This window comes from Chaetomium strumarium (genome assembly GCF_033439665.1).
Source record: "Chaetomium strumarium strain CBS 333.67 chromosome Unknown B0T15scaffold_6, whole genome shotgun sequence".
NCBI classification, from domain to species: Eukaryota; Fungi; Ascomycota; class Sordariomycetes; order Sordariales; family Chaetomiaceae; genus Chaetomium; species Chaetomium strumarium.
In genome coordinates, this window is record NW_026944434.1 from 3,354,578 (window position 1) to 3,374,511 (window position 19,934).

The window sequence follows — 19,934 nt, forward strand, 5'->3', positions numbered from 1 at the left end:
GGCAGCTGTCACACATGCGGCGCCAAACCGTCTGATCTCCTCAGAGACATCTACAATACGGAAACTGAAGGTTCAAGCGAGTGCAGCCTGGTGATGGGCAAAGTCTGCGACTTGGCGTGCAGGCGCCATACCAGGTTCGACAGATGGCAGGCGAAAGTGAAGTGTAAATTGAAGCGGACGTAGGCTTTGTGTTTGGTGACTTGCTCCGGGGACCCCGTTGCGTTCAGGTTCTTTACCCATTGATTGCGTCATGATTCGGTCATCGAGGGAGCACCGCCAAGAACTTCAAGAAGCTGAAGATGCCAGTGAAGACAATAAAAAAGGGCCGCTGACAACCTGCAGCCATCTCATTCACACCATCCAGTAAATAAAACATTGTCATTCATCCCACCATGGCTGAGAATTTCGCAAGCAAGCAGGCCGAGGCCGTGCTCGGTCATGGCGATCAAGACAGGGCCACGCATACAGATATCTCCAACCCGGACCGCGAAGGCGGCCGCTATGCCGACGAGAGCGGCGAAAAGATGAAAGCGCTGGCCTGGATGGGCAAGAACGATGTGCGAGTTGGTTCGTACTGCCCCGATGATTCACGTTGAAGTGGAAGTATCGACGATTGAGAAAACCTCCTCGCTGACTGCCAGCCCAGTCGAGACCAGCAAGCCCAAAATCGTCGACGACCATGACGCGATTGTGAAGGTGACCGGGACGACGGTGTGTGGCAGTGACGTCCACCTCATGCACGGCGTCATCTTGCAGATCGAGAAGGGCGACATCCTGGGCCACGAGTTCTGCGGCGTGGTCGAGGCCGTCGGTCCGGCCGTGAAGAACCTCAAGCCTGGAGAGAGGGTTGTCAACAGCTTTGTCGTGTCGTGTGGCGAGTGCAAGTACTGCAAGCAGAAGCTCACGACGGCCTGCGAGAAGACCAACGCGTCTAGGCTGCACGAGCAGCTGTACGGCTCTCGTATGGGCGGCATCTTTGGCTACTCCCATTTCACGGGCGGCTATGCCGGTGGGCAGGCCGAGTACGTAAGGGTGCCCCTGGCGGATAACAACCTGATGAAGCTGCCGCACTCGATCCCGGATGAAAAAGGTAATCTAGCCCGCTCATCCACTCACCGTGCGTGTTGTCTTGTATGAACCCGCTACTGAACATCTCAGGCCTCTATCTTGCCGACGTCCTACCGACTTCATACCACAGCGTCAGCTACACCGGAGTCAATAAGGACGACACCGTTGCCATCTGGGGCCTCGGCCCGATCGGTATGATGGCCTGCTTCTGGGCCTTCCTGAAGGGCGCCAAGCGGGTGATTGGCATTGACAACAACTGGCGCACCGACTACGCCAAGTCCAAGATCGACCGGCTGGAGACCATCAACTACACGACGCTGGGGGAGGGTGAGACGGTGCCCAGGAAGATCCACGAGATGGTGCCGGGAGGAGTCGACGTCAGCATCGACGCCACGGGCGGGGAGTATGCCAAGGGGTTCATGCACAAGCTAGAGCTGAAGATCGGCGCCGAACAAGACACCAGCGAGATGATCAACGAGTGCCTTATGTCGACGAGGAAATTTGGCACCGTGGGCATCATCGGTGACTACGTGGGATGTGAGTGCTTGTCGTGATGAGATTTGAGCCAGCGTGTGGGGAACTGACCTAGAGCGAACAACGCAGTCACCAACCATTTCAATGTCGGCTCGCTGATGGAGCGAGGCATCAAGCTGATCGGCTGCGGCCAGTCTCCCGTGCACAAGTGTAGGTTAGGCCCTAAGAAAACGCTGAAAACGCTGGCTATTACGGTGCGAGAAGACTAACGAGAATAAACCAAAACAAAAGACTGGCAGGAGCTCCTTGAGATGGTCGAGCACGGCACCGTCGACCCGACCATCATGCTCACGCATCGCTTCCAGCTCGACGATATCGCCAAGGCTTACCACCTGCAGGAGAAGAGGGAATCGGGCCTTGTGAAGTGCTTCGTCGAGACACGCTTCTCGCCGCGCCGGACAGAGGGCACGCCGGAGTTGACACGCCTGTGATAAGGGCAAGGCTTGTGCCTTTTGCTAGTTGCTGGCCGTGCCTGCCAGCCACGGCCAAAGCTAGTGCTTTTTCTCAACGGAGAGGTTGGGGTTGAGGACCAGGACTTGACTTGTCGGATCTACGGACACACTGTGTATGACAATTCTCGCTTCACCAACAGATCTCCAATCCCATCTCAGGGACGCACGCAGATACTAGCAACCATGCCAAATTCCGGGGGCGCCTCCGATGTGCTCGTTCCAGTGGCGTCGTCAGAGTTTGGGACTTATCAGATGACTAAGGTGCTGTGAGTACCTTGGCAAACTGCAAGCATCTGCCTTGTGAATGAATGGGAGCCTGACGAACGGTCGTCAAATGAGAAGTCGGATATGATGCAGTCTGAGGGTTTGAGCCGTAAGATCGCTACTTCTGGTATGTCTTTGGGTTCTATTGCGGATGGGCTGACCAGGCTCGGCACCGGGGAGACATGAATGGTTATTAAATAATCCGCCTTGGCCGGTGCTAGCCATTTTCTCACCCGCTCAGGGTAGCAATCGGTTGGGCGCTTTATCGGCTCAGTTACATTGCGCTTGGGATGCAGCGCCAGGCTTTCCGTATGGCAGCCTCCATACGACTGGTCAGGCCGAGCACAAGATCTTTACATCGGTGTAGCCTAATAGTGTCGCTTGGCAATCAAGTGAGACTCCCCAACCTTTAGGGTGGAGGCGAGGACTTCTACCTACTTGCTGCCTTACCTTTGTCGGGGTATATAGAGGGGATGATGTCCTATCTCCTGCAGAGCTGATCTATGGTCCCAACCGAAAGCTACTAACCCTCGGGTTTGGCAACATCTTCTCACGATGCGTACCGTCCTATCGTCTTTGCTTCTCGGGCTTGTCGTCACCGCAGCCGCGGCTTCCCTTGACAGCCACCGGGTTCGACGACAAGCCAGCGAAGTTCCCCCGGGTCCGGTCGATCCCGACGCGCCATCCGACTGCACCTACTTCTATACGCCCCGTGACGTCTCGGACAACTGCACGCACATCGAGCAGGCGCATGGCCTCACACACGAGGATTTCGTTAAATGGGTGTGTACACGCAACATCGCACCCTTAGGTGTTTTTCTCATTACAGCAGGAGCCTCAGCTAATCTGCATCGGTACAGAACCCCAGTCTCAAGGCGGACTGCAGCGGCATCAAGGTCGGCAACTCGTACTGCATCGAGGTGAACTACGGCGTTCCCTCTCCGACGACTAGCACGACGGCACCCACCAGCACAGCAACCACCAAGCCCAGCCCGACCCAGTCCGGACTGATCGACACGTGCACCAAGTTCTACCGCGCCGTGCCGGGGGACTACTGCGTCAAAATCGCCGCCGAGCTCGGCACCTTCACCTTCGCCGACTTCCTCGCGTGGAATCCAGCCGTTCGGTCCGACTGCAGCGGACTCTTCGCCGGGTGGTACTACTGTGTCGAGGCGCCCAAGCCAACGGCACCCAGCACCACCACCACCACCAGTTCGACGGCGACGCCAACCGAGACGTGCAACCCCACGGCGCCGACCCCCACGCAGCCCGTGGCCATCTGTGGGTGCACCAAGTGGCACGAGATTGTCAGCGGGGATACTTGCAGTGTGATTATCCAGAAGTACGGACTGGACGGGAGGGATTTCTACAGCTGGAACTCGAATGTGGGTGGGCAATGCGAGTTGCTGCTGCTGGGGTATTACGTCTGCGTCGGGGTTTAAGGAGGCAGATGGGCAAGCAGGGCTTAGAACTGGTACTAGTAGTTAGAAGCAGGGCAGGTCCAGCACGTCAACATCACCTTAGGTAGACACTGCTCTTCAATGGACTAGTACTAGTAGTGAGTTTGTGCTGTTATTACAAAAACAACAACAACATTGGTCCCTGTTATATCCCTTTCACTCCACCCACACCACCGCACTCAGGCCGTCCTCCTCCCCGGCGCGTCCCTTCTGGCCGACCTGGAGATTCGCCACCAGCTTGCCCAGCCTGCCAGTCGCGGGATCCCGGGCAATGATGGCCACGTTGGACGAGGTCTGGCCGCCGACGGCCAGCAGCGTGCCGTTCTTGTTGAATTGGAAGGTCCGCGGGTAGTACGAGTACGAGTTGGCAGCCTCCAGCCAGGCGAGGGCGCCGGTGGTCGGGTTGATGGTGTAGGTGGCGATGGAGTCCTGCTGCGAGCCAAAGGTCTGGTCCGCGCGGTTGGTCGCATACAGGAAGTTGCCGACCACGCGGATCTCGGCCGCCTTGGTGGTCGGCCCGCCCTTCTTGCCCGGCGCGTACGTCGACAGCGTCTGCGTCTTCTTCAGCGACAGGCAGCCCGAGCCGTTGCTGCTGGGGTATGTCACGTCCCAGGCCGACACCGAGTTGCCGAGCTCGTTCACCGTGTAGGCCTTCTGCACGCCGGCGGCCGACTTCCAGAACTCGATGTGGCGCGGTCCATCGCCGGCGTCGGCCTTCCCCTCGGAGCAGGCCGTGAGCTTGCCGCTGGTCGCGTCGATCTTAAAGATGCGCACGACATCGGCTCCCAGGTCCGGCGTGATGATGAACTTCCCCGTCGGGTCGAGATGCACCTCGTGCGGATGCGGGACGTCCTGACGTGGGTTGGGACCGCGCTGCGCCATGGTGAACTTTTCCAGCTGCAGCACGGCGCTGCTCAGGAGCGGCATCTTGTAAGTGGTGATGGTCGATGGTGAACTAGTAGTATCCCAGTCAGTGTCTTCGTAGTACGTCCCACTTCAGTTCAGTGCCGCTCAACTCACTACTCCGCCGTCGCCACGAAACCCCTGCCATCGGCGCCGCCGTACAAGACGCCGTGGACCGTATTGCCCGTTGTCCTGGCCTGCCCCGTCAAGGTGAGACGGCCGTCGCTGGCCACGTTGTACTCGGAAATGACGCCGCGTCCGGTCCAGGACTCGTCGAAGCAATACAGCTTGCCTGAGTCCGAGTAGAGCTCGATCCATCCCGGCGTGGTCCCGCACCCGCTGGTCTGGGACACCATGGACAGGGTGCCACTGGTGTTGGTGCCGGCAAAGTCTAGTGTGTAGACGCCGCCGGCGAAGTGGGAGGCAATGAGAGCGGCGCCCAACGCCCCGGGTGCCAACGCGATGCCGGCGACGATCTGAGTGAGGCGCGCCATGGTGGAGTATGTGCTCATAGATGATAGTACCGGTGGTGATCCTGTGTTCCCGTCCGGGCTCACTTACTTACATGCCTTATATACTCAGTAGTACCGCCGATTCAGAGCTAGCCGAGATATTGTCCAGGGGCGTCACCCTCCGGTTTTCATTTTAGCCGGAAACAAGCCTTGTGGGGTTTCCCACGCGGGCCACGGCCCACGCCCCGGAACCATGGCACGCGTGGATACAGATAATAATTAATTCCAAGCAATGTAACGCGTGCATTGCAGGACGACGCTCCCCGCGTTTCATGCTTCAATGCCATAGCAAATAGCCGGATCTACGGATCGCCGGCGTCATCCATCCGGGACTACCCTCCGGCGCCTCGGAGGTCGGATCTCTTGACTCCATCCGGCCCAATGACATGAATCAGCATCAGGGGTAGAGTATTGGTTGGGGTTGAATTAGGGTTGTGTATCCCAGCGGCGGGAAAGGTGGTAGAGATCTTGATTCTATAGCCTTAAAATCAAGGCCTCGTATAATGCAGGGACAGTATATATACTATATATATCGCCTTAAACCTGACCATTCCCACTGTTAGAGTCGGGCTTTTACCTAATGACAAGCTCGACGCAATGTCACCTCATGTAGTAGCAACGTTCCCGGTAAGGGGCTTACGAAACCATCTAGTACCTTTTGCGTTGACCAAGGGCACCTAGTACAAGTCTTGCTGCTGTTGCTAGTAGTAGTACACAGTCTCCTCACGCCCACGCGCCTACAACGGGTTCCGTTTATCTTCCGAGGTCGGCGTGTAGTACTTCCCCGACAGAATGCGCGCCTGAACGAAGGAGACTAGATTCCCCGTTATCGCCGTCACAGAAGTTCTGCCACCTAGGTACATACCTTTTCTGCCACTCAGGTACGTACCTTTCCGCCACTCTGGTACATATCCTTTCTACCAGTCGTCGATAGTCCCAAAATCCCCGCCCGCTTTGGCAGGCAAGCGCTCGGTTGACACCAGAGATCGAGCCGCTTGCCGGCAAAAGACTCTCCTACGAGAACAAAGCGACATCCCGTCGCAGCATAGATGAACAGCCCATAAGATTTCCGGATGGCATCGTCAGAGAGCCGCGCTGACATAACTCTGAAGCAACAAACCTCCGTGGGAAGCTGTAACTGAGCAACCTCCCAACTCCCATCACACAAAGCTGAATGCCAACCCAAACCGTCCGGCGTCCTGCTCAACTGCTGCGTTGCGGAGCGCAAAGACGCTTTGCGACGAAAATTGGCTATGGCTGCTTGTCAATCACTGCACGTAGTTATAATAACGGATGCTATGGCAAGGCGTACGGATGAGACGCAGAGTACAAGCGACATCTCAGTTGCCAGTTGCAAGCTCTAGTTATTGGTCTAACACCTCAATGTCCACCCATCGCCATACATGACCCAACTGCTTGTCGATCTACAATATCACGTTCACCTCACCGTCGACCTTGGCTCAGACCAAAGCCGCAAAGAGTCTTCCTCCCTTCAATAATAGTAACTATCGCAACATAGTCTACGCGCTACTTCTGGGAAGGCACTAGGTTTTCGATTACTTACTCGGTTCCTCCTTGCCGATACTTTCAGTTTCAGGTCGGCATGGCTGACTCGTACTTCCGGATCTACTCTGGTGCTTTCGGGTCCATAGGGGTAGAGCTCCATCCGTCCTCCTCGAACGGTGATCGGCGTCATGGTTGCTCCTCCGCCAAAGACCATAGACTACGACCCACCGGAGAGTTAGCTCATATCAAAGTCTCAATAGGGACGACGGGATTGCCAGTTTAGGGGTGGATAGCAGGTACGCTTGTCTCCTTGTATTTGGAAAACCCAGAGTGTTTGTTGGTACTGTTGACAGCGCTGTCTGATTCGTGAGCCCGGGAGGAGATTTGAAGGTGGTTTGCTGTCCGTCTACTTTGTATCTGGGCGGGCAATCCGTATCAACAACCAGGAGATCTACCTGCGAAGCAAACACAGATGTACACACTCTTTGCTCCTTTCAACGCCCAATTAAGGAGGAATTCTTTCACCATCCCACTAGAACATCAACACTTTCGCGAACCTCCATTCTAACCAGGCATCTTCCCGACTTTGGCCGATTCGCCCTGCGATCAACGCGGTACCTAGACTCATCCCTGCCCCGCGACTCTCGCCCAGTCGTGCACCACTTGCACGCGGAAGCAGTTGGTTCCCCGCAAGGCAATAATGGTTTGTTCCGGCACCCAATCATAAACAACACGCCGTGCCTGGTGGCGTTCAGGTAAGGTCTGCTGTCAAGATGCGAGCAAATATTCCTGCCTAGTCTCGCACTTTGGCAACCCTGTTTCCGGTTGGTTGCTCCGGTGGCCACGCCCGGCATTAAGAATACTGCAGCCAAGTGGCAGTCTGATGGCAGCCTTGTGATGATTCAGTACTCTGCAGAGTGCTTAATAAAGCCTGGATTATCTCGCCTTTGGGAGCTGGGTTTTACATCCTCCTTGTCACGCCTCTTCATCATCACATCCCCGACCTTGCGGCCCTTTCCTGCTTTACAGCCCGTCCTGAACCAGTGTCACGCGCACGAATTACAACAGCCTCCGACAACCATGGCTGACACTGGAGATAAAACCGCCGGCGGCGGTTGGTGGTGACCGTTCCTCTGACCACTATGACGGTGAAGTCGTCGATGCATCCGCTGCGGTGGGCATCAACGCAGGAGACATTCCAGCGGTAATCTCCTCTGGCCAAGCTGCTCGTAATAGAAGGAGGAAGAAGAAGGACGACCAGGACAAGGGCAAGGAAGAGAAAGGCAAAGAGAAAAAATGATTCGGCAAAACGGGAAGAACAAACGGCAAGACACGATGGAGAGCACCACCCGACGAGCACCAACGCTCGCCGACCCGGAGATACTGTTTACAATTCCGATCGGCCTTCACAGCTTTCGCCCATACCTAACCCCCCAACCCCCCGACATTCCTTCAATACACACAAGCTGGGCAGGGACACCCCACCATCCTACTCGCTCATTTTCTAGAACTCTTGCCTCAGGAGCTCGTCATAGCGCTCCTTATCGGCTAGCTTCGCCCGGACCACGGCATCCGGATCCTCGCACCAAAACTGCGACACCGCCTCCTCGACACTGACGGGAAGGCGTCCAGGGCAGAGGTGGTCTTCCAACAGGAGGTACATGGCGTTCACGGACGATAGGCAACGCCAAAACCATGTCCCATTCGAGTCCCACATTTCTTGCATGACACTCGAGACTGTGATGGTGAGTCCCTGCTCGGCTGCCATCGTACGTTCCTCTTTCTCAAAAACGTGCATGAATTCGCGCCGTATCTTGTCAAACTCGACGTAGCGATCATCCTGAATCTGATCAATGCTGCATCCGGTAAGCCAGTACGGCACGTCGAGCATCTCCCGGGGCAGCGCGCAGAGCCACTCTAGGTCGATCAGACAGGTGACGTTCCAGTCGTCGTCCACAAACAGGTTGCTGGCGTGGAGATCGGTGAGCTGGAGCAGGAAAGGCCCGTAACGGTGCTCCCGCTTGATGAACCGGTGCGAGAAGACCCGGAGCAGTGTCATGACGGCCATTTGGCTGCGGCAGTCGGTTTCGCTGTTGACCGAGTTGGGCTGGTGGAGAAAGCGCTGGTCGTGAAAGGTGATCATGTCGGCCACGAAGGCGTCGGTGCATTTGTACGTGTCGCTCCTCTGCATCGTCCTCGGTGCTCCGTCGTTTTCTAGCAAGCTCATGGAGCAAGTTAAGGGCCGGTTTCTCAGCGTTAAGGTGCCGTCATCATTGAATTGGAAGGATCCGATCTGCATCTGGGGGAGACGCGCCAGCGATAGCATGATCTTGGCCATTCCTCGGAATAGTCTCTGTCTCCGAGCAGGATCGTCTCTGTACTTGTCCCACGTGTTTGATAGCATCTGCCCAGATTTGGGATTGATACGGTCCAGCAGCAGGTAAGCAAACGGGACACTGTGGTGGGTTGCATTGCAGGTGTACTGGGAGAGCACCCGATCGAATAAGCGGTAGATGCAGCGGCGGAACATATGTGAGATACGGACCAGGAATGGCCTGTGGCAGACATGTGTAAACTAAAGTAAAGCTGTGAGCGTCCATGTGAGGTTACTGACCTCACGGGGGGCTATTTTTAAACCGGGACTCACCTGGCGGCTGTCGGAAAAGCCAAAGCCATAGAGGTGGGGGATACGAACATTAGGGCAATTCTCTTGGATGAAGACATATGACCCAACTTTGCAACCCAGCTTCTCGTCTACCGTGCCGGGATATCTTGCTTCAGCGAGCTTGTGTGGCATGGCGCAACGAAACACAACCTTCCTCTCCTGACGTCCTGGCGAGGTTATATTGAGCAAGACACACATGTTGAAGCCGCCCCGGATCCAGTGGCGGCGCTCGAGAACATCACAGGTGTCATGCTTGCCCAGTCCCAGGTGGTGTCGCGTCAAACCCTCAATCGATTTTCTGTGCCGCCAGAGGTCGTCGGCCAATGTCTTGAGAGCTGCACTATGCCCAAGGCGGCTGAGGACGTTGAACTCTTCCTCGGCGGCCTCTTCGTATGTCATAGGACGGCCCTGGACATCCAACGTGGCTGGAGCAGTCATGGCGGCGATATTTTATTTGAGAGAGACGTCAATCTGCACATGTCGTTGCAGCAGCTTTCGTGTCGCGCCTGGCTGCTGGGGGCGCTGACGGCCGGAGCGGAGGGCTGGAAAGCACTGACCATCAGGCATAACAAGGCGTAATTACAACGTACCTTCTGTAAGTACGGAACACAGCACGTGTAACGTTATTCACTTGTCCTCGCTCACAAACAACCGCTTCACCCTCCCCTGAGCTGATGACGACTCTACAAGCACACTGAGCTTGAAGAAAGAAAAGGAAGAAAAAGGAACTTGGCGGTCTATGAACCATTAATGAGCTGGGGTGCAATCTGGGAATAGCTTCATCTAGAGTTTCACGGGTCAATGGCCTGTGCTCGTACAGAGGCGGCCGAGGGTCACCGGGGCACCACCACATATCCTCTTCGTCAGTGTCTGTTCGTTTAGAAAGCCGTATCGACTTCTACGACATAGAGGAGCGTGAGACTGTCATCCCCGCGCGAGGGTGGGGTCTCATTCTCTAGGACCTATGGTGCAGGAATGGGGATGAGACATGTCCGATGACGATGACCTGTCTCACGCCGCATTCAAAGCTTCCAGGTTCAGCGCAGCCGGCTTGGTCGGGGACGAAGGGTGGCTTCCCAGGCATCCTGTTACGCAAATACTATGGATCAAGCTAATGTGCGGAACGATAGAGGGTGCTGCAAGAAGCAAGACACATGTCCGCGCCCGTAATGGCCGGCGACGAAAAGTAGTACCTATATCGCCTCAACTCCGGTGGGAGGTCTACATCCGCATCCGTTATCTTAGCTATTACACGTGTAGTACATAGTTTCAAATTGCATGCCTCCTCAGGTTTATGGGGTCCACCACATTCGCACGGCGACACAGAACTACATACTAGTGTGGGAATGGGCCAATATGAATTGACCAAGCACTGGCGCAGAGGTTGGAGGATATAGTTGATGCAACTCCCCAGAAGATGACATATTTGATGGGCCTCATATGAGCATCGATTGGGTTAGTGTTGGTGATGACGTAGGCTGTCTATCGAGGTCGTTGGGCCGTTGAGACACCTCGCAGCATCAAAGTTCTCGCAGCTCAGAAAATATTGCTTTTCCTCGCGTAGGTTGCAAAGCATCCTAATGTGACGATGATCTATATGATCGATCGGGGATTAGATCTGGTTCTGTCGACCATCGCGACTGCCTCCCGTCTAGCAGATCTGCGCTGCCGCCCAGACCTTCAAAGTCCTCACGAGAAAGCTCGAGGCGCGTTTGAGTAAAGGCAACGACCTCATCAATAGGCAACCCACCGACAACCTCGAGCCCACCACAATGAACCGGCACGTCCTCAGCCCGAGACAAGAAGAGTACGCTGTTGCTCAGGACATCCTCTCCCACCCGAGTTGGATGCGCATCGATGCCGCATCCTTCTCCTTGTACTTGTCGCCGCCTGGGGTGGACCAAGGCGTTCTCGTTGACGGCCCAGGTCTTCAACTCGAAGGAGACGTGATGAGGAAGGCTCTGCGCGCTGGTCGTGGGCTACTTTGTGAAGGTTGCGGGCTTCTGCTTAATTTCTAGTAGTACATCTGAGCATTCTCAGGGCGAACATTGAGCGCTCGCGAGCTCTTCTGCGATGTTCATTAGGCAGCTCCACGATGCACATGCACAATACTTATAGTCTTTGATAATAGTAATGCTACTACTAGTATCCGGCCATTTGGCGCTACTACAACCGAACCCCAGATGTACTTGTAGTGTCTTGTTTGCACTGTTTCTGCCCCCTCTCTCCCTATTGTCTTCACCCTCAGTTTCTTCTTCCCGTTTTACTCGTTATTCTCTGCAGGAATTTTTCTCAGCAGGGAGGTCATGCTTCTAGACACTTGAGTCCTTGAGCGAACTCTCCGCCTGTTTACGGTGTATATCAACAAAGAAACATCACATGAGCCGAGGCAACACAACGAGCCTCCGCGACAACAGATAGCTGTGTTGGCCAGACGAGGGCCTTTGGGAGGGGTTCAATGAGGGAACGTGTGTGTTGAGCGACATGAGTCATGGAGTCACATGGATAGAGGCTCGAGCACGATAAGTGTCGTCATTGAAGTGGCCCGTCGGAAGTCTTGGGCCACAAGCAAAGGAATGGTAACGTCATCGTATACACTCGAGAAGGAGAGAAGTAGGGAGTGGAAAAGTTTGATGAACGATCGGGGATACGCTGACCTCATCGGCGGTATAAGAGGCATATTTGTTTGTGTGCGACCGAAGCCGCTGCTTTTGATCCTTTCAACCATCTTGATGCCAACCCTGAGACTGCTTTATTAGTAGACTAATACACTGCAAAAATGGACTCCTCCCGATCGGGATTCTTCAACGGGCGCATTGCCCGGGCCCTGCTGGCGTTCAACAACTTTGTTATCCTGGCCTCATCCGTCATCACCACGGCAATTCTGGCGTACCTCATCCATCGCTCGCTATACCGAGGCACACACCTGATTTACAACCTGGTCATCGTATGCCCCATTCCCTAATAATTCTTTGGACGAGAAGAACCCCTCCTAATGACTGATCGCAGTCCGTGCTCACGCTCTTCCTCTACCTCTTCCTCGTGGTGCTGCCGGCGGTCAAGCGGTACCGCGGCTATGCACTGCCACTCAACCTGCTGCTGACCTACCTGTGGCTCACGTCGCTCATCTTCTCGTCGCAAGACTACTCGGGCGGACGCTGCCGCTTCTTCTCGCCCCCGGGCATCGACCGCTGCGGCATGAAGCACACCATCCAGGCCTTCTTTATCATTGGCTTGTGCGTATTTCCCTCCACTCCCTCCCGGCCTCCCTGCAGCTTCTGTATGTCGAGGAAAAAGAACTTTCGAGTATGTTGACTCGTGTCGCAGCTCCTTCCTCCTCTTCAACACCATCCTCGAGGCGTTGATGTGGGCGACCCACAAGAGGAACGAGAACGTGGGCCAGGACACTGAGAAGAGTCGCCCGCTGACCAGCACCACTGGTGCAACAACTGGCACTGGTCCGACTGACGGAGATCGTGTGGCCCAAGTGCCCGTCTAAACCGTCTCACGCGTTTGGTAACGGCAGCCTGGGGGTCGCATGGACGATGCAGGTGGATGGGACGAAAGGCAAAGTATTACCAGACTTTACCACTGGGGGGTTGTCGGCTAGTTTCGATGATTTCTTATGCTTGGCCAAGCGCCTATGGTGTGCCGTTCGGTCAAGTAGGAAAGGGTTGTTGTTGTATCATGTACGATATGAGTTATGTACAAGTGGCAGACAGACTGGTGCTGCCAACTTCGGCGTTCTGCCTGGAATTTCCATGCTTGTCAAGTGATGCCTCTGTGTCATTACTACATGCATGAGAATGCTAGGACGCTGGTCAGAGTACAAGGAGACCATAGGAACACGATCGTTTTGCCGCGTATTTGAGCCCTCACTAAGTAGACGCGGTTGTAGACGCTTGACCAAGAGTGACGGAACTGACACAAGTTAAAGTGCCCAGCTTTGTTAGGCATGATAAAGTCACTTACCGTCTCACGTAGCACATCATTCGAATCAATTGAATGGTTTAACAAAACGGCCCTCCTAAGACACCTCGCCCGCCGCACTGTCTTCGGCGAGACCAATGTTGCCGGTCGTGGGATGTTGGAGCACTCACTAATGACCAAGATTGACTGCAAATTCCAGCAGTATCCCTAAGCTACTGCGTTGGATGTATGACATAGTAGATATCAGTTAGTCTATCACGTGCCGAGTCCAAACGCGCTGGTCTGGCTTCTTGGTGGGCGGCTTCAAGTTAAGGTAGATCATGACGTGGTCATTCGCAATTTCGCATCCACGGCAGGCAGCCGAGGCAACAGTTTATCAGCACAACACACCAGCTTCGAAGGGATAGAACTGCACCATCACAATGACAGCGCACCAACAGGAACACGATCCTGGGGCTGCGCGGCAGTCGCGGAACGAGAATCAAAGCGAGCAATGCTACCTTAATCAACGCGGTGCCATCGAGCGTGGCTTTCTGACACTCCGATGCCCGGGCGACGACAACAGCGCCAATTCTCAGCAGCAGTCACTCCTCCTCACCGACTGCCTTTGGAGATACGGTTCATGATATAGGAACTGGTTCTACCGCCTCAACGGTACCTCTGGGTCCAGCCCATCTCAAAGAGCGCCGCCCAGACGAACGGTGACAAGCCAAGGGGAACTCTCGAGCACTTTCCTCGCAAGCCACTGGCGGCAAGACCCCAGGAGGCAAGTCAGATCTTGTTCCGCCACTGGTTCAATCACCGGGACGGTTACTACTTTGTTGAGTCGCATGCCGGTTCCCTTGCGCTTATGCAGACCTGCCAGCAGGTGTACGTTGCAATCCTCTTGCGTTGATGCTTCCTTCCGGACCTTGCCACGCGCCGACACATGGCTCCCCCAAGCTATGTCGAAACCTATCGTCTCTGGACATTCTGTTTCGACCGACTTGACGCCTTGGAAGGCTTCACACACATGACGCGCCACTTGGCTGTACGGCACATCCGGATGGTCCTGCATCGCAGCTACAACATCTACGGCGACGGCCTGTGCCAATGCCGCCGGCACCTGAGGGCAAATACGGCATGGGAGCGGTTGATGACAAAGGTCGGCGAGGCGTGCAAGGAGGTACCGTACCTCGCGACCCTGGTTCTATCCGTTAAACCGGACCCGAGGCGGAGCGGGCGGGAAGCCTGCTGGGTTGCTGTGAGGTGGTCACTGAGAGTACTCGACTGCGACACAGCGGCCGCGCGGGTGCGGCTCGAGATGTGCACTTGACAGATGGCATCTAATCCATGGTCAGTAGCACTACCTAAGTACCTAATAAACGGAGTGGGTACTATGACGCGTCTCTTCGTTGAGTGACGCTCGCTTTGTTGCCGGAGCCAAACTCGAACGTTGGGAGCGCCGAAGCGGTCCAATCTTGTATTGCCGAAGTGTAATCCACGACTCTGATTGATCACGAAAGCTGCGTCCAACCCATCGCACTCGCACTCGCAACCCTCGCACTTCGGGAAGCTCCGGCGATCTCATTGGCTGCCTGCGGCCAGAGGGACTCCGAGGGATAAATTAAGGGAGCGCAGAATCACGTTGAGTTGGGAAAGAGGTAGGTAATAATAAAGCACTACTTGCTGGCAACAATAAACATAGAATACCTTAGACGTCACAAAGCATTGATTCAGCTTGTCATTTCCCCCCTTCAAGCTTGTCTACAACAGATTCCTGTCGAGGTTGCGCAGCGATCCAGCACGACCCACAATTCACGGCATTTTTGGGAAGCCTCAACCCGCCATGGCAGCTGCCAACTTCCAACCGATTTTCCCTCCTGCGCCTCAACGGCATCGCCTCCCTCCACCCAAATCCTCTGCGAGTTCGCTTTTCAGGGCATCGGAATACTATAAGCACTTCGGTACACCGACTGACCCAAAAACAACCTAACAGACAGGCCTTCATCAAGGATGGATTCTCGCTGCCCACACTCCTCGCGCTGGGCGGGGTCGGCCAGGCCATTGTATCCTGCATCCTGCCCGCGCGCTACGCCCTGCTGCCGCTGGCCTTCCTGCTCTTGCGCGCCGTAGTCGTGACCTGTCTGGAACTCGCCTCGCCGCCGCGGTACTCGTCCAAGCTGGGGGTGATCCGCGGCCGGTTCTCAGCGCAGCTGCCCAACGCCAGCTACGACCCGAGTCGCGGGGATGATGCAAAAAGGCCAGCGTCGCCCTTCGGCTCCACACCCGCGGAGCAGGGCATCGTGATGTTCCACATCGGCGCGCGCATCAACCACCCGCTCGGCGCCCTGGCGCCCGCCATGAAAGAGTTCGGCGACCTTACGGACGCAGTCACCCAGGAGCTGCAGGCGCGGGCCGACGAGTTTGGCTGTCTGGGCATGTCGGCCTGGCGCGCGGCGGACGCCGACTCGCTCAATACCTCGATGGCCGTCATCTACTTCCGCGACTTCGAGGGGCTCAACCGCTTCGCGCACGACAAGGTGCACCGGCAGGTGTGGGACTGGTACCGCAACGTGTTTGTCAAGAAGCACGGCTACTCGCACGTCGGCATCTTCCACGAGGCCTTCTACGCGGTTCCCGGCGCGTACGAGACGATCTATGAGAACATGCCGCCCACGCTGATGAGCCGGGCCGAAGCCAGTGTCAGGAACGAGGCCACGGGCCGGGAGGAGTGGGTCGGCACCGTGGTCGACGCGTCGGTGAAGTCTTCTCCAGCGTTCCGGACCCAGTACTCGCGGCTGAACAGGGTGGTCAAGCGGCAGATGGAGGCGTCTTATTAGGGCACACATGTTGCAAGCAGCATTGGTCTGGTTCAAAACGGAAACGTTGAATTGTGGTATCGTAAAGAGGTGCCATGGGATCCAAGCCATACTTCTTGCTCAACCGCAGCAGCAAACGACACGACGCCAGACTCCAGATCTTGACCGCTGAAAGCTTTTTCTTGAAATAGAACCAACGAAAGCATAACGCAAGCACATAGCCCGAACATGTTCATAAAGCCCGCCCCGGCAGCATATCGTGGTCGCGGTCCTCCATGGCGTAGATGTCTTTTTGCACGTCGTGCATGTCGATATTCGCGACGGCGCCGTCGCCGTCGAAGATGCGCGCAATCTCTTCGAGAGTGGGGCCCTTGGTCTCGACGTAGAAGAACCACACAAACAGCAGCTCGCACAGGTCCCAAATGGTGTAGAAGAGCATGAAGTGCCAGTGGTGCGGCAGCCTCTCCCAGGCGATCTTGTTGGTTTGGCTGCGCGGGGGGTTGGTGAGTATTTGATACGGAAGATGAACAGGAGACTCTAGAAAAGAGAAAAGAAAAAAGAAAAAAGAAAAAAGAAAAGAAAAGAAAAGAAAGATGAACATACTTACTGATGGCCAGCATGGCCTGCACGGTGATGTTCATGATCATCATGCCCTTGGCGCGCAGATGGAACGGCAGCACCTCGAGCGCGTAGGCGACCAGCAGGCCCGAGAAGCCGATGTCGTAGAAGATGCCAAAGATCCAGATGAAGACGAGCTGGGCGTAGCCGGCCTTGACGTCCAGCTCGCCCGAGTTCTCGTACACGGCGCCCGTCACAGTCCAGCAGGCAAAGGCCGTCACCATGCCGACCATGGACACGAGGAACAGCGGGCGGCGGCCGAAGCGGTCGACGTTGAGCGCGGCGGCGATGGTCACGACCAGGTCGAGGATGGTCTTGCCGGTCGACATGGCCAGCTTCTGGTTCTGGTTGCGGATGCCGGCGCCGAGGTAGATGGCGTTCATGTAGTTGGAGAAAAGCGCGTTGCCGCTGTACTGCGAGATGACGCCGAGCGAGACGATGATGGCCAGGCGCCAGCGGTTGCCGCGCGTGCGCACAAAGTCGCGGTAGCTGGTGGCGCGCTCCGTCTCCTTCTGGATGCGGATGGTCTCGCGGATCTCGCGGAACTCGAACTGCACCGTCGCGTTGTGCGGGTCGCCGCCGGCGTGCCACTTGGTCAGGATGTGCAGCGCCTCCTGGTGCCGCTCGCGGTTGACCAGGTACCGCGGCGATTCGGGAATCCACCAGATGCCCACCAGCTGGATGACCGACGGCACCGCCTGGATCAGCGTGATGGACCGCCACGACCAGTCGTTCCGGACGTTGGCCGTACCCCACGCGATGCACGACACCAGCAGCGCGCCCGCGTTCCACAGGCAGTTGTAGATGGCCGTGACCGGCCCGCGGTGCTGCGGGTGGCAGATCTCGGTCAGGAGCAAGGGGGACGCCATCTGGGCGAGCGAGTTGCCGAAGCCGAGGACGAAACGGCCGCCCATAAACACTAGTAAGGTACGACGAGGACGGCGCCTGTTAGTCTATCTTATTTCTTTTCTTTCTTTTATTCTTTTTTTTTTCCCGGGCCACTCAGCCACAACACCACCACCACCAACAACAACAACAACAACAACAACATCAGAACTCACTTCCATAGCCGTTGCAGAAGGCTGTCAAGAACCCGCCCGCAACCATGAATACGCAACCCGCGACGATGGCCGGCTTCCGCCCAAAGTGGTCCGCCACATACGGCGTGATGAAGAAGGACACGATGGAGCCGATGTTGAACATGTTGACGAGGATCGCGAGCTTGCTGTCGAGCACGGGGTCTTTGAGGTTCGGGTTGTCCTTGAGCTCGGGGAAGAAGAAATGGTTCCAGGCGTCGATCTGCTGAGAGGTGTTGACCAGCATGCCATCGTACCCGGTCGTCGCCGACGCCACCATCAGGATGACCGCCATCCCGTACAGCTTCCTGAGATGCGGCTCCCTCCTCCAGTAGACCCTTTGGAAGCGAGGCATCTCCTGGACCATCTCGAAGTCCGCCGAGACGGTCGAGTCTGTCCTGATCTTGGACGCCATGGCGGTCCGCGCCCTCTGTCCACCAGCCCACTTGGCGATATCCAGTTTCCGAAGGTTGGTGTTTGAGAGGTCGATTCGAAGATAAGATCGTCGTACCGGATGTCGAGGGAAGAGGCTGCAGAACAAACGAAGAGAAGGCTCACACGCCTTGGGCGGACGCAGCTGACACGAATGTTATTAACTTTCCACGATAGCTATGCGCGAGGGCATGGTCTGGAGTCCACCCTCCCCGGCACCCCTGGGTCCGGTGCCCGCAAGCTTTGGGGGCCGGTGTGCGCTCCCGCTCCCATCAGGTGTGTACCATTCTTGTATGGTGCATATTGCGAGGTATAACCCCTGTTCCCCAGCTTTTCAGCAACATGGGCATCGAATGAGGAATTGCATGGACATCGGACGCTTGACTGAAGGGGGAAGCTCCAGGCTGGGGTGACACTGCAGACCACAGGAATGGTGGATAGAACCCATCCTCAATGCGTTCTGGCACCGCAGTCGTCGAACGACGGATTCTTGGCACGAGGCATAATAAACGACGACGTGCGGACATGCCATCCCGAGCTCAGCTGTGACTGGGCAGATGGAAGCACCCGTCCGAGGGAATGTGCCACTGCTGCCCGCCACATCTTACAGAACGGATATCCAGCGGAGGGGAACCATTCACAGTTGGAGGCGAGACAGTAAGCACCGTCTGAACAACGTACAGTACCATTCAGGGCTGTAGCAGATGGGCCACATCAGGCGGAACCCTCTACACGTGTAGAGGCTGCCTGTTCCCGCAACGGCGGGATCATCAGTCGCTCCCGTCAGCAGCACGGCCGGGATCGCGTTTGACAGGGGCGGCGCTAGAGCGGAAACGAGGTCCTTGTTCCATTGTGGCCTGCTCCCCGCATTCCGCTAGTTTAGGGCGATGGAACAGGTGGAACGGAGCCATCGATTCTTGGGCCAGAGTCCAGACGAAAAGTTCCCTCACGGCTCATGGGAGCCTTGCCGGAGTCCCCTGTGAGGTTAGGTACCTCTGCGTATGCCCCGCATGGAATCACGTAATGGCTCGTTAACTCGAGATTGGCCTTTTATTGTGTTCGGTTGGCGGAAGCGACGCTGACGCGCATACCCAACCCATCCGTCAGATGCAGATGGTAAAACGGCAAAATGCAAGACCGCAGGACCGCCAATCACAGCCGAGCCCAATGCTATCGATGCCACAGCTCGGCGGCCGAAGTTGGCCACCTGATGCTGTTGTTCTGGAAGGCATCGGACAGAGGATGACCGGTGTGCTGGCTGCTCGATTTTCGCATGCATGGCGCTGGCAACTGTGAGACAAGTGAGACTCGCTCGAGAGAGCAAATGGTCGCACGACTGTGCCTGGCTTGGCATTATAAGGCCTGCCGGCTCTCGTGGAGTGAGGATGTCTCGGATTCGCCAATGGATGACCGTGCCGCCTGCAAGGGGGCTGACCGAGTCCTGCAGGGGGGAGTCGCGGGAGAAGGAAGATGAAAGACTGCCACAGCATTCGCTTCGCTACCGGAGTACATGACAGAGTCACAGAGTTGGCTGCATCTCACGTAGGCGAAATAACTGTGTACACAGTAGTACTCATGAAGCTGAGGCTGCACCCGAGACGGATGCTTCCCGAGACCTCTCCTTTGTCAAACGAGGCTCCCGAAATTTGGGAGCGTTCCCTGGTGCCAGAGTCGGGAAGCAGGGACGTCGATCCGGGGCTGGCAAGTGGGCCC

General features: G+C 56.3%; 7 protein-coding genes across 7 annotated transcripts; 4 read left to right on the top strand and 3 right to left on the bottom strand.

Annotated features, from left to right (window-relative positions):
- Nucleotides 1-288: 288 nt before the first annotated feature.
- On the top strand, nt 289-2,209 carry B0T15DRAFT_285869 (chaperonin 10-like protein). The gene is made up of 5 exons (XM_062863632.1): nt 289-567; nt 647-1,090; nt 1,159-1,605; nt 1,672-1,752; nt 1,834-2,209. The coding sequence occupies exons 1-5, from the start codon at nt 393-395 to the stop codon at nt 2,031-2,033; spliced, it is 1,347 nt and encodes a 448-aa protein (XP_062719622.1). The 5' UTR covers nt 289-392; the 3' UTR covers nt 2,034-2,209.
- Nucleotides 2,210-2,576: 367 nt separating this feature from the next.
- B0T15DRAFT_439714 (uncharacterized protein) lies at nt 2,577-3,847 on the top strand. Its single transcript, XM_062865897.1, has 2 exons — nt 2,577-3,101; nt 3,179-3,847. Exons 1-2 carry the CDS (start codon nt 2,874-2,876, stop codon nt 3,758-3,760), a joined length of 810 nt encoding a protein of 269 aa, XP_062719623.1. The 5' UTR covers nt 2,577-2,873; the 3' UTR covers nt 3,761-3,847.
- On the bottom strand, nt 3,848-5,297 carry B0T15DRAFT_504989 (Lactonase, 7-bladed beta-propeller-domain-containing protein). The gene is made up of 2 exons (XM_062867517.1): nt 4,799-5,297; nt 3,848-4,733 (listed from the first exon to the last, which is right to left on the bottom strand). Exons 1-2 carry the CDS (start codon nt 5,191-5,193, stop codon nt 3,935-3,937), a joined length of 1,194 nt encoding a protein of 397 aa, XP_062719624.1. The 5' UTR covers nt 5,194-5,297; the 3' UTR covers nt 3,848-3,934.
- A 2,716-nt stretch (nt 5,298-8,013) lies between these two features.
- B0T15DRAFT_285932 (uncharacterized protein) lies at nt 8,014-9,881 on the bottom strand. Its single transcript, XM_062863633.1, has 2 exons — nt 9,347-9,881; nt 8,014-9,274 (listed from the first exon to the last, which is right to left on the bottom strand). Exons 1-2 carry the CDS (start codon nt 9,800-9,802, stop codon nt 8,204-8,206), a joined length of 1,527 nt encoding a protein of 508 aa, XP_062719625.1. The 5' UTR covers nt 9,803-9,881; the 3' UTR covers nt 8,014-8,203.
- A 2,222-nt stretch (nt 9,882-12,103) lies between these two features.
- B0T15DRAFT_421419 (uncharacterized protein) lies at nt 12,104-12,755 on the top strand (the record flags this gene model as incomplete). The annotated part of the gene is made up of 3 exons (XM_062865558.1): nt 12,104-12,311; nt 12,374-12,600; nt 12,692-12,755. Coding segments are annotated over exons 1-3 (459 nt in total), but the record flags the coding sequence as incomplete, so codon positions are not given.
- A 1,551-nt stretch (nt 12,756-14,306) lies between these two features.
- B0T15DRAFT_561303 (uncharacterized protein) lies at nt 14,307-16,221 on the top strand (the record flags this gene model as incomplete). The annotated part of the gene is made up of 2 exons (XM_062870553.1): nt 14,307-14,599; nt 15,273-16,221. 2 exons carry the CDS (start codon nt 14,307-14,309, stop codon nt 16,114-16,116), a joined length of 1,137 nt encoding a protein of 378 aa, XP_062719627.1. The 3' UTR covers nt 16,117-16,221.
- B0T15DRAFT_285945 (general substrate transporter) lies at nt 16,222-18,348 on the bottom strand. The gene is made up of 3 exons (XM_062863634.1): nt 17,775-18,348; nt 16,699-17,632; nt 16,222-16,583 (listed from the first exon to the last, which is right to left on the bottom strand). The coding sequence occupies exons 1-3, from the start codon at nt 18,202-18,204 to the stop codon at nt 16,328-16,330; spliced, it is 1,620 nt and encodes a 539-aa protein (XP_062719628.1). The 5' UTR covers nt 18,205-18,348; the 3' UTR covers nt 16,222-16,327.
- Nucleotides 18,349-19,934: the final 1,586 nt, after the last annotated feature.